The sequence below is a fragment of the Scomber japonicus genome, chromosome 5 (genome assembly GCF_027409825.1).
Source record: "Scomber japonicus isolate fScoJap1 chromosome 5, fScoJap1.pri, whole genome shotgun sequence".
Classification (NCBI taxonomy): Eukaryota; Metazoa; Chordata; class Actinopteri; order Scombriformes; family Scombridae; genus Scomber; species Scomber japonicus.
In genome coordinates this window covers 33,191,430-33,204,290 of record NC_070582.1, presented here as the reverse complement: position 1 = coordinate 33,204,290, position 12,861 = coordinate 33,191,430, and the positions used below count along the sequence as shown (strand labels likewise).

General features: G+C 42.5%; 1 protein-coding gene and 1 pseudogene across 1 annotated transcript; one reads left to right on the top strand and one right to left on the bottom strand.

Annotated features, from left to right (window-relative positions):
• Positions 1 to 367: 367 nt before the first annotated feature.
• Positions 368 to 4,263, bottom strand: LOC128359514 (zinc finger BED domain-containing protein 5-like; annotated as a pseudogene).
• A 2,470-nt stretch (positions 4,264 to 6,733) lies between these two features.
• Positions 6,734 to 12,460, top strand: LOC128359513 (piggyBac transposable element-derived protein 4-like). Its single transcript, XM_053320007.1, has 3 exons — positions 6,734 to 7,747; positions 7,849 to 8,198; positions 12,406 to 12,460. The coding sequence occupies exons 1-3, from the start codon at positions 6,734 to 6,736 to the stop codon at positions 12,458 to 12,460; spliced, it is 1,419 nt and encodes a 472-aa protein (XP_053175982.1).
• The last annotated feature ends 401 nt before the right edge of the window (positions 12,461 to 12,861 follow it).

Genomic DNA, 12,861 nt, shown 5'->3' with positions numbered 1-12,861 from the left:
TTTTGGCTTAAGCTGCTGTGGTCAAAATGATCATAAGGATAAAAACTTAAGGAATCAGAGGGTGAGGTGAGGGTATGATTAAAAACAATGAGGGAAAATGGTTTGAAAAAAATGTATTATTTGTATTTCCACATTCAAACACACATTTAACATTAATTCACGTGAACAACATGCCTCAATTGGCCAATAACATGTTTGGTCACGCCCTTAATTAAGCAGACCATCAATTAACCTATATACAATTAACTGCCTTCTAACAGAAAGTGGAGAACAAGACAGCAGCAGCAGTTGCCAATTTAAAACAGCACACAACAAAGAACTACAAATGCTGTGATCTGGACATTTAGTGGGCAACATTAGGGACAACTTAATGTGAGCCCTGTGCTTGGTGGCTTGCTGCGAGTTTTTTAACAGCGGGGTGCAGAGATGTCAGTTTCAGTCGCAGTGCACCAGAGTCCACCAAATTCAGACGGTTGCTGTACTTCGTCTGCATGTGGAGAGCTTGGCTGAATCCCTGCTCAACGAGGTATGAGGTTGGGAAAGCCAGAAGCAGAAGACGGGTCTTCTCCCACAGCAGGGGGAAACGCGCACCGTGCGCAGCCCACATGGCGCGCCACCCAGAGACGCGAAACGTTGCCTTGGCCTCCTCGTCGTTTTGGAGGTCAATAAGGCTTTCTTGGAGTGCCACATCACAGCTGCATACATCCATCTGAAATGGCTCTGTTACCCATTCAGGGACAACCAGTTCTTCGAGGTCCCTGAAACGGATCTCCAGGTCTGCTTTCACAGCCATCAAGTGCTCCGTGTAACGAAGCAGATGGCTGTCTGACAGGTCATCCAGCACCTGAATGTAAGTATAAAAATATTCAAAAAATGAAAGCTATGCCTTACTTTATTATTGCTAATATGATTGGTATTATATCACTACTACTACTACAATAAATATTATTATTATTATTATTATAATAATTTTATAATGATAATAAATCAATATTATTAAACCTTGGTTAGGTAAGGGAAGCTGTTCAGCTGACGTCTGCCCAAATTGTGCCGGTACAGGTCCAGTTTGGCAATTAAACTGCGGACAGTGGCCTTTGAGCGGACGAGTGTCTCAGCCTCTCCTTGGAGCTTCAGTGACACCTCATTCATTTTTTGAAAGAAGTCTGCCAGGTAGTGGATGTCGTGACGGCTGGACCACAGCATACCCCTGAGCTCTGCATCCACCCTTTCGAGGAACTCTAGGACTGATGCGAATAACTCACACAGCCTCGCCAGGCAGTTGCCTTTCAAGAGCCAGCACACCTCTGTGTGCAGCAGCAGACACTCAAAGCCCTCATTGTTTTCCCCACACAACTGCCTAAAGAGCCGGTCATTAAGGGCATGGGCCTTGATTTTATTTATGCCCTTGACTGCAGTGTTCAGTGACTGGTGGAGGGATGGACTGATTGCCTTGGATGCGAGGTTGTGGCGGTGCAGCACGCAGTGCACTGCCAACACTTTTGGCACACGCTCCTTTAACAAAGTTGCGAACCCGCGGTACCTCCCAACCATAGCGGGAGCTCCGTCCGTGGCACAGGCGAGGATGTTGCCAAACGGGATGGAATTGGCCTGGAGGTACTCATCCAAGGCGTTGAAGATGGTCTCTCCTCTTGTGTCAGTGGATAGATATTTTGCAAACAGTATGTCCTCAGACACATCCCTCCCACACACATAACGGACATATGCCATTAACATGGCATTGTTGTCTGCAGTGGTTGTCTCATCCAGCTGGATACTAAAATAGTTTTCTCACAGTGTGGCACACAGCTGCTGTTCGGTATCCAGCGCCATCTCTTTAATTCTCCGCGCCACACTGTCATTGCTGAGGGGAATGGCCTTTAACACCGGTGCCGGGTCCCGCTCCATGACAGTGGAGATGGCCTCTTTAATAGCAGGGAGAACCAACCTCTCCCCCACGGTAAAAGGTAAGCGGGACTTCGCTATCAACAAAGATATGTTGTAGGAAGCAACTAACCCACTCTCGGACCTATCTACCTTCCGGGCAAACAGACTGGAGATGCTCCGTTTGGAGTGCTGCTCCTTGAGGGCCTGGAAATATGCCGTACCCTTAGATGCCTTGTCTGGATGAATCTTATTAAGATGGTCCTTTAAACGAGACGGTTTCATGGCTTCGTTTGAAAAGACCTGCTCGCAAATCAGGCACATCGGGAGATGGATATTTGTCGGTGAGGGAATAAATCCATAGTTAATATACTCAACATTTTACTGTCTGCACTTCTTCTTGCTTTCCGCCATGTTGTTTGATTTAGTTTTGATATTAAACTTTTTATACGTAATTGTGCTTGTGTACATTTTGATTGGGTGTGGCATTTTAACCCGCGAATTCGGGTTCGATTCATAGGTTCGACTTCTGTCAACTGTCAGGAGCTGTCAAACAGAGTCGGTTGGCCTGGCAACCGCGAAATGCATTATGGGAGGAAGGTAAACAATAGTGCGACGCCATATTGAGCGTCCACACGACTTATTTCATGTATGAACTAAATATTTTTTCCTCATAAATGCGTAAATTGAGATTAACAAGCATTTCTCTGGCAAAAAATAAATAAATACTGAAGTGAAAATAAACTAACGCCCCCCATTTGTGTCTGAGCGCCCCCCTCTCAGCTGGATCATTCAAAACGCCCCCCGACACTGTCCTAACGCCGGTACCGCCCCCGTTGAGAAACACTACACTAGACAGATGAGGCACTGTCATCTTGTGTTTCATTTTGTGAGTATTTCAGGTCATGTCTAGTAACACTGGTGAGTATGGAGAAGATTACTCTATCCTAGCTCAAGTTACAGGGGGGATACTTATTATTTCAGACATCAGTTTTTTGTGCAAAGATTTGTTTTATAAAAAGATGGTAAACTTAGAATACATGTACAAAGATGTAGTCAAGTAATTACTATTATGTTTTAATAATAACAAAAAACAAATAAGATAATTAAAATATAACTAAAACATTACACAATATTAATACAAATAAACATACTGAAAATAAGTCACACAAAACACCTTCATAATGTACACGTTATCTACACAGTGGTACAGGCGAGACAAATGAATGGTTTGTCTGTTGGTGGGCCTTTCACACACAGATGGTGGAACCACCTCAAACAAATGTCACACTGAATCTGTAAGAGAAAGACAATTGGGTTTAAAATACAATGTCCTCAGTAAGAACATGCACATTTTATTAATGTTATCTTTGTCATACACAGTACTTCACATGGAGCTACAATAAAATTACAATGTTAGTCCTTCTTAATCTGACATTAATTTTGCAATACAATTCTTAACAGAACACATTCAATTTCATATTTAGAAATCTCAGTCGTTTAATTGATTTAGTTACTCAATTCAAGTCTGTGCCATGTTCCTCTTCCCCACAAAAGTGACATTTGTCAGACAGGTCATCTGTTAAAGGAAACAAAAAAATGGGGGAAAATGAAGAACGTGCCTGATTTTACTCGTCATCATGGGCGATTTTAGACAGGGGCCAGGGTGGGCCAGGGCCCCTGTAGAATTGGTCCTGGCCCCCCCTATGGCCCCTGTGCCGAGCAGCCAATGATATAAAAAATAATTTCTAACCGCTGGCGCGAAGAGCGTAACGAGTTTGCAACGTTACGTGTATTGACGGATGATTCCAAGCGCAACACACACAGGAAGTGTGTGTTGGAGTTGGACTACAACGCGGCTGATGTGAGAGGAAACAATTTATTTCCTAAAAGTTACTGTACTCGATGAATAAGCCGATTTAAACTGAATAGTGCATTCGGTTTGGGAACTTATAGTTAGCTACTGTTACGGGAATATCCCTGTCAGAACTTTAGACTTTGCCAAATTGCTGCTGATGTGATGTTTGTAAGAATTAGCGAAGCCATTTAAGTGAGCAAACTATTGCCTATTTTTAGCGTATAACAGACTGCATCTTGATACTGTAGAGGGCAATGTTAGGTCATGTTCACCGTGATCATGACCTACATAACGAGCAGTCCGAGACTTTACGCTATTGTCTCTGGTGTGTGCATATATCCTGGCTGTGATATGTCACGTACCCTAATGCAGGTAGGAAACTAGACTGATATGCTAAACGTCTTTTAATGCGTGCAATTTATAGTTTAATATGTTTATATGTCTGATTAGCAGGCTAACACTTTGCTATGATCATACCGTCTTAGACCAACTGTAATTCATGCCTGGTCACCACGACTCCCCATGATCGCAATTAATATGTATCCCCAACCATTATAAGCTAAACGATCACTTTTTGTAAACCTAGTCATGAAACGGAACAAGGACATGCGGTCCTTTTTCGTTCCTATCGGGAAGAGGAAGAGAGAGAGTGAGGGAGATGAGCAGGAGGAGAGAGAGCAGGTGGAGCCGGAGGAGAGACAGCAGGACAGAGAGCAGGTGGAGCCAGAGGAGAGAGAGCAGGTGGAGCAGGAGGAGAGGGAGCAAAAGGAGCCAGATGAGAGAGAACAGGAGGATGGAGAGCAGTCAGAACCTAGACAGAGAGAAGCAGAAATGGAGGGATGTGCAGGGATGGCAAGTCAGTCAGCAGCAGGCATGTTGAGCAGGCCTAATGCTGCTGCACCATCAGGTTTGTGTGTGTGTGTGTGTGTGAGCAGTACCGATTAACAGTAAATGCAGGTCACGATATCCTATAAAAGTAAAAGTATTTTTAGTAGTTTATTACCAGAACTCATGCCCATTCACAAATGTTACCTTTTTCATGAATATTTACCACCACCATCAAATAAGTATTCATTATGACTGGGAAAATTGCACTTTTCACACATGACAAGGGGGGATCTTCTCCATGTCCACCATTTTGAATTTAAATAAAAAAATAGACATTTGTAGCACTAGCTGGAATACATACTAGTAAATATTAGTTTATTACTTGGTAAATATTCATGAAAAGATCGAATTGGCAACAGTTTCAGTGAGCAGCATAGTTGCAATACCTACTCTGGCTACCATCATACACAGTGAAACTCTGAGTAAAGTGTGTCTTCTTCTTCTTCCTCCAGATATCAGCATGTGTAGGGATGATTCTCCAGTGCAGCCACAGATGAAGACATTCTCTTCCACCATCATGGGAGGCAGGAAGCGTTGTTTCCAGGCCAGTTGGTATGCTTTACATCAATGGCTTGAATACTCTGTTACCTGTGACTCAGTGTTTTGTTTTGCATGCTGCCACTTTAGCCCACCAAATGCAGCAACCACTGTGTTCGATTCCGCATTGGGGTTTAAAAACTGGAAAAAGGCGACTGAGAGAGAGGGAGGTTTTGCAGTTCACCTCAAATCTGACAGGCACAACCAAGCAATGATGGCATGGAGGGATTATCAAAGGGCGGTAAAAACAAATAAAACACTGGAAAATGTCCTTAACCCTCGTATTGTCTTCGGGTCTATTTGACCCGAAGACAACATTTAATATGTCATAACTTTGGTTTTCTTATATATAATTGCCTCAAAATGACATGGATGGTCCCTGACTATGCTCTTTGCAAGTAAAATTAATTATGACTATTTTTGATAAATTATGTGTGTTTTATTAAAATTTATAGCACCTGTGGTCTTCCCGGGTCAATTTGACCCGGTCACATTTAGTGGTGTAATTGGTCACGCTATTGCGCTTTCCAGCACAATGAACATATACACACACACACACAAACACCCACACACACAAAAAAATTACCTCTACCCCCCCCCCCCCTCCCCCCTCCCACACACACACACACAACTCCAAAGCTACAGATGTGTAAACCTGATTTCATTACAACTTCTGATCTACCTACATGGGGCTACACACACACACACAAAAATTTACCTCTAACACCCCCCCCCCCACACACACACACACACAACTCCAAAGCTACAGATGTGTAAACCTGATTTCATTACAACTTCTGAACTACCTACATGGGGCTACACACACACACACACACACACACACACACACACACACACACACACACACACACACACAAATTTACCTCTAACACACACCCCCCCCCCCCCCCCCCCCCCCCCCCCCACATACAGACACACACACACATACACACACAACTCCAAAGCTACAGATGTGTAAACCTGATTTCATTACAACTTCTGAACTACCTACATGGGGCTACACACACACACACACACACAAAAAAAATTACCTCTAACACCCCCCCCCCCCCCCCCCCCCCACATACAGACACACACACACATACACACACAACTCCAAAGCTACAGATGTGTAAACCTGATTTCAGCATAAATTCTGACCTAGCAACACTCAAACACACTTCAAAGCAAACAAAATCTAGACCTTTGATATGTCTTTACCCAATTGGGGACAAGATAACAATAAACAAAACAGACAGAGTATATAGCATCCTTGGGGCATTTCACATTTCACCCGGAGACAGCATAATGAAGAGGACCTACACTGTATCACAGGCTCTTGACCTCATTTTGAGCCCTGTGGAGGAGGAGAGAGATGAGGAAGAAGATGCAGAAGAAGAGGAGGAAGTGTCAGAGGAAGAGAATGTCACTGAAAGTGATAAAGATTTTGCTCCAACTGATGAGGAGGAATCAAGCGATGAAGAGGAGCCTGCTGAAGTTGAAGATATTTTCCAATCAAAAAATGGAAAGGTTCTCTGGTCTTCAATTCCTCCAAGTGACCGACGGCGTATGTTGGGTGCAGTGAGGGAGAGGAGCCCCCGAGGGCCAACAAGGTATGCTGTTTCTCGTGCTAATAGCATAAAGTCCACATTTGAGTTGGTTATGCCAAAAGAAATTGAAAACATAGTGCTGGAAATGACCAACAAGGAGGGGCGTCGTGTGTATGGGGACAATTGGAATAACAAGGATCAAACAGATTTACAGGGATACCTGGGTCTTTTGATTCTTGCTGGTGTCTACCGGTCCAGTAAGGAGGCTACATCCAGCCTGTGGCACACTCACTCTGGGAGGGCTATTTTTCGTGCCACCATGCCACTGAAGACATTCCACATCATCTCTAGAGTGATTCGCTTTGATGATCGCAGCACCAGACCAGCGCGCCGTGCCAGAGACAAACTGGCTGCCATCCGACAGGTGTGGGATAAGTGGGTGTGTCTCCTGCCACTCATGTTTACCCCCGGCACTGATGTGACAGTGGACGAGCGCCTAGTACCTTTCAGAGGTCGATGTGGTTTCAAACAATATATGCCGAATAAACCTGGCAAATACGGCCTCAAAATCTGGGTAGCCTGCGATGCCCAGACCAGCTACGCCTGGAATATGCAAATATACACAGGCAAACCTGCAGATGGCCAGCCGGAGAAAAATCAGGGCCAGCGTGTGGTTCTCGAGGTGACAGAGGGTCTTCGGGGGCACACCATCACATGTGACAACTTTTTCACATCCTATACCCTTGGCCAGGAGCTGCTAAGGAGGAAGCTGGCCATGGTAGGAACTGTGAGGAAGAATAAACCAGAGCTTCCCCCTGCACTGCTGGCAACAAGAGAGAGGGCCAAATTCTCTTCTCAGTTTGTGTTCACTGACACGCACGTTCTTGTCTCCTACTGCCCCAAAAAGAGGAAGAATGTGCTTCTCATGAGCACTCTGCATCGGGACACTGCAGTTAGCACCGCAGAGGACAAAAAGCCCCAGATCATCCTGGATTACAACAGGAACAAGGGGGGAGTCGACAACCTCGACAAGGTATTGTAATATTTATTCATTCAGGTCAATGCATTGCATTCTTATGTAAGAAAATAAGAATTAATTTTTGACTGATTTGTTGTTTGTTACTTTTGCTGCAGGTCACCAGTGTATACAGCTGTAAAAGAATGACAGCCCGTTGGCCCCTGACTGTGTTTTATAACATGCTTGATGTGTCTGCATACAACGCCTTTGTGCTGTGGAGAGAGATAGACCCAAGCTGGAATCAGGGGAAGTGCCACAGGAGGAGGCTGTTCCTTGAGGAACTTGGAAGGGACCTTGTGGCACCTCTCATAAGGAGGCGCCAGGCACTTCCCCGCACGCCAGACTCTGCCACCTTGGTCATGGAAATCCAGCAGGATGCATCGACCCCTGCAGCTGCTCCTCCTCACCCATCACTCAAAAGGAAGAGGTGCCGATTCTGTGCAACTGACAACAAATCCAGCATCAGGTGCCAAAAATGCGATGCACATATTTGCAAAGCGCATAGCATCGTAACCTGCCTCTCATGCAAATGAAGACACATGGACTGTTTTTCTGTTTTTGTGTTAGTTGATTTGAAGTTGCATGCACGCATGTGCATACACACATACGCACACACACACACACACACACACAGTTTCTCTGTTCATTGTATTTTTCTAAAGAAGTTGAAAATAGTTTTGGAGAAGTTTTCAAATAAATGCTGTGCTTTGCAAATCATAGTCATTTGTTCTCTCTTATTTATGAATACAATTGTATCATTCAGTTTTGACCTGTGGATATCCTGGCTAATGTTTGACATACAAGTCAGTGGTTATCCAACATTAGTAATAAATCATAATAAAAAGTATAAGAGGTGTAAAATAAGTTTAGAATATGTGGTAATGAGTTGGAATGAAGTTGGCTAAAAATATGTAACAGAATGGTGTAATCATTTGACACTTTATGCTTTATAAACAGTCGAACAAGACCGGGTCAAATTGACCCGGGAGGACAACAGGTGTGACTATTTGCTGCCATTAAAAAAATGTATATGGTTTCAAAACAATATCCTGACTAAACTTTGATCTATACCTGTCTGTGATAGTACATCAACATATGTGCCTCTGATCCTAACTATAGTCAAAATATTTCATCATGTCTGACCTTTTTACTCAAAAAGTTGGTATAATTTCATGTAAATGAGATCTACCACACCATACATTACAAAAAAAAAATGTAAAATATATGTTAATGTGTTGGAAACAAGTTCACTGAAAAGGTGAAACAAAAAAATTGAGGATCATTTTATACTACATACTTTATAAACAGTTGAACAAGACCGGGTCAATTTGACCCGGGAGGACAAAAGGTGCGTAGTAAAAACGAAGACAATACGAGGGTTAATGAGCAGCACACTAAACAAGTGAAGGAAAATCGAGAGTACATAAAAACAATAGGTGAGGTGCTGTTGCTTACAGCTAGGCTAAACATAGCACAGAGAGGGCATGCTGAATCTGGAGATTCAAATAACAAAGGTAACTTCAAGGAAATTCTCGATATAGTTGCCAATCATGATGCAGTTGTTAAACATAGGTTGACAAGTATTCATAATGCAAAATATACAAGCTGCACAATTCAGAGGTGCTAGAGTGTATGGCTGATATGATTAGATCAGAAATCATTGAAGAAGTTAAACAGAGTGAAACTTCAGTGTCATGGTGGATGAGACTAAAGATGTGTCAAAAAAAGAACAGATTTCGTTCATTCTCCGTTATTTCTACAATGGAGTCATCAAGGAGAGTTTCCTTCATTTTGAAGCTGCAGAGAAGCTTGATGCAGCACGGCTTACAGAAAAAATAGTCCAGCTACTGGAACGTCATGGTCTTGACTATAAAAACCATCTCATAGGCCAAGCATACGACGGTGCAGCCGTAATGAGTGGTAAACACTCAGGCGTACAGGCACGCATTAAGGAGAAAGCAAAATATGCCCTTTACATTCACTGCAGTGCACATTGTCTTAACTTAGTGCTAGTGGATGTGGTCAAAACGGTCCCGGAAGCAGCAGAGTTCTTTGCGTTGCTACAGAGTCTCTGTTTTCACCTCATCCTCATATGTGCATGCTAAATGGCTGGCTGTTCAGAAGGACATGTATGGAAACACAAGAGAGTTACAGTCATTGAGTGACACTAGATGGGCATGCCGATTTGTAGCCTTGCGCAACATAATGGATAGGTTACCTGCAATCAAACAAGTTCTGCAAGAACTACCACAAGAGCGCAGAGGAGAGCAATCTTCTGAGGCCCATGGTCCTCTAGCCCAACTAGACTTGGAGTTTGTGGTACATCTGGTTACATTCAGGAAATTGTTTGGTGAAACCAAAATCCTATCAGACATGCTCCAGGCACCAGATCTCGATCTTTCCACAGCTGTGGATTTAGTTGAGACTTTAGTACAAACATTGAAAGATTTCAGAGAGGACACATACTTTGAAAAGTTGTGGCAGGAAGTATTAAATATTTCCAAGCAATGCGATGCTGCCACACAGAATGCAAAAAGGCAGAGGAAGATAAGCTCCAGACTCAGCGATTGTCACATTCTCAGCACTGTTGGTCAGAGGGAGCTAGACAGAGATAAAGAGACTTTCCGAACCTCATTTTTTTTATCCTGTCATTGATAGCATGCTGGCCGAATTGAGCAAGCGCTTCTCAAATACCAACTGTGAATTAATGCGTAGTCTCCGATCACTCAATCCCAAGAGTCCTGATTTTCTAAGGGACACAACGTTGTTTGATTTTGGACGGTTGTATGGGGCCAATATTGACGATCTGGGACATGAGCTCCATCAATTCAAACGGTTATTAGAAAGAAAAGTACAGCGTGGTGAGATTGACAAACTGTCAGACACAGTACAATTGGCATGCTTCATTGAACCATATAAGGAAGTTTTCTTTGAGCTATTCAGACTTTGCAAGATATCTTTAGCACTTCCAGTGAGTTCTGCGTCTTGTGAGCGGAGTTTTTCCACATTAAAATTAGTGAAGAACTACCTCCGCTCTACCATGTGTGGGGACCGTCTAAGCAACCTGGGGGTTCTCAGTATAGAATCAGCAAGGTCTAAGGCTTTGGACTTTAATGCTTTTGTGGACCGTTTCGCAAGGTGTCACAATCGAAGAATCTTGTTGTTGTAGAGTAGTGTTTCTCAACAGGGGCGGTACAGCCCCCCAGGGGGTGGTGAGAAGGATACAATTGAGAGGGGTGGTGCTTAGTTGTCATTTGGGGCATTAGTCCATTTTTTTTTATTCTAAGGGGGTGTGGGCCAGCTTAGGATGAGGTCAAGCAGGCATTGTTCAAAAAAGGTTGAGAACCACTGTTGTAGATCATTATGGGATTTCTTTTTATTTTCTGTTTTCCCCTTTTTGGTCATTAGAGTTTTATCATATTGTCATAATGTGATTTGTATGTGTTTTGTCCTACTTTCTTGTTCCTGATTAATGATTGGATTAATGATGAATCTAGTATGGGGTAATGTTTAATGTTTAAATGTACAATGAAAAAGATGTATAAAAGATGAATTTCTTGCCATTATATTTTTCCATAATAACTATAATTGGTATAGCTCATTTCAAACAAGACATGCAGCTCATTGTGTTTTAACAGTTAGATTAATACGAAATAGGTAAGTTGATTAACCCATTGATGCAAAATACTGTGTAGTTCATCATTGACCCTAGCACCAGGAGCTGCATGATGTAGCTTTAGACTCATGAAATTCAACTTTTTTTTTTAATGAAGAAAGTTGGTATGTTAGAGCTGAATGAATATGTTCTAATGCAAGATGAGGTTTTCAGCTTTTAATTCAATTAATGACATGCTTTGTATGTGCTTCAGATGCTGAAGCAGGTGTTTTTGCAGGTATTTTAGGCAACACTGGGTTTAGAAAAAGGCCGATATTTGGCAAAAGTAGGTCGAAGAATATAAGGTACATGGGCCCCCCCTGAAAACATGTTGGCCCCTCTCTGGCCCCCCTGGTAATTTTGGTCTAGAATCGCCACTGCTCGTCATATATCACAGTCATACAATTTAAGTAACTTTAGAATAATTTGATAACTGTTTTTACAGGAGTTTTCAGGAAAAATGTTTGGACATCCTGATGGCATATTATTTACCCGTGTCTAGCAGAAGAGAGACAGCAATTTTCTGCCTGAGGTTTAGGATGTCGTCTCTCGTAGCCGGAAAATCCACTGTCTCCCTTTTCAACATTTGCTCCACAAACTGAAAAAGACATTTTAACCCCTTTACCCAAAGCTGTACCCATTACTAGGAAAGTGCCTACATATCACTTTACATTGACATAAATCTGCTGACAGTGAATAACTTCTGTGTTTTAGTCATTGGAGTAAGATCATATGTTTTTGGTAATATTTTTAAATGAACAATACTATTATAACACATTAATGTGAGGGTGAGGACTAGATCGTAAACGTACTTTCAAGGCAAAGACACCACATGAGGTACCGTCCGATTACTTCGGATGTGGGACAGTACCACATGTCCACCTTGAAACATTGCATCCTTTTTTTCGCATGAATGCCCTGAAGAGAGAAAATAATAATGTTAATAAAACATTAAGTGTTGCAATGTTATTTATCACACACAAAATTTAACAGTTTTATATGTTCCTTTTTTTTGCAGGTTGGCACCCTGTGCAGCAGCCACCACCGTCAATGTATTGATGGGTAAATGTTGACATGTAGGGTGAAGCATTTTCAGCTTTCTAAAGACCACAAAGGCAGTCCATTAAGTCCATTTGTAAGTCAATTTTCACAGGATAGTGGATGTACCTAATTACAAGCTGAAATGTTAATAATGTTAAATTCGAACACCTATCTTTACCTTGTCGTTTCTAAACATGTTTTTATGGCTTGTGCTGACTCCCCCAGTGGATCCAAGAAGAGGGACTTCTTTTGTTGTGGGTAGATGACCTAAGTAGATTGTTCCATAAAAAAGAATTAGACATGGTTTCTGCACCAACTCAAGTGCATTAGGAAATGTGTACTGCTTTTGTCTTCTGACTTCATTTTATTTGTTTTATGTGTGAATCATTTTTACCGCAACTGTCCAGTGGTGATGCTCATTTATAATTCTCAC

What these genes read in the sequence shown, in the direction of transcription:
- LOC128359513 (XM_053320007.1), top strand. Translation starts at nt 6,734, where the DNA reads ATGTTGGGTGCAGTGAGGGAGAGGAGCCCCCGAGGGCCAACAAGGTAT. An exon ending in GAGTCGACAACCTCGACAAG is followed by an intron (nt 7,748 to 7,848) that starts GTATTGTAATAT and finishes CTTTTGCTGCAG; the next exon opens with GTCACCAGTGTATACAGCTG. An exon ending in GACAACAAATCCAGCATCAG is followed by an intron (nt 8,199 to 12,405) that starts GTGCCAAAAATG and finishes TTTTTTTTGCAG; the next exon opens with GTTGGCACCCTGTGCAGCAG.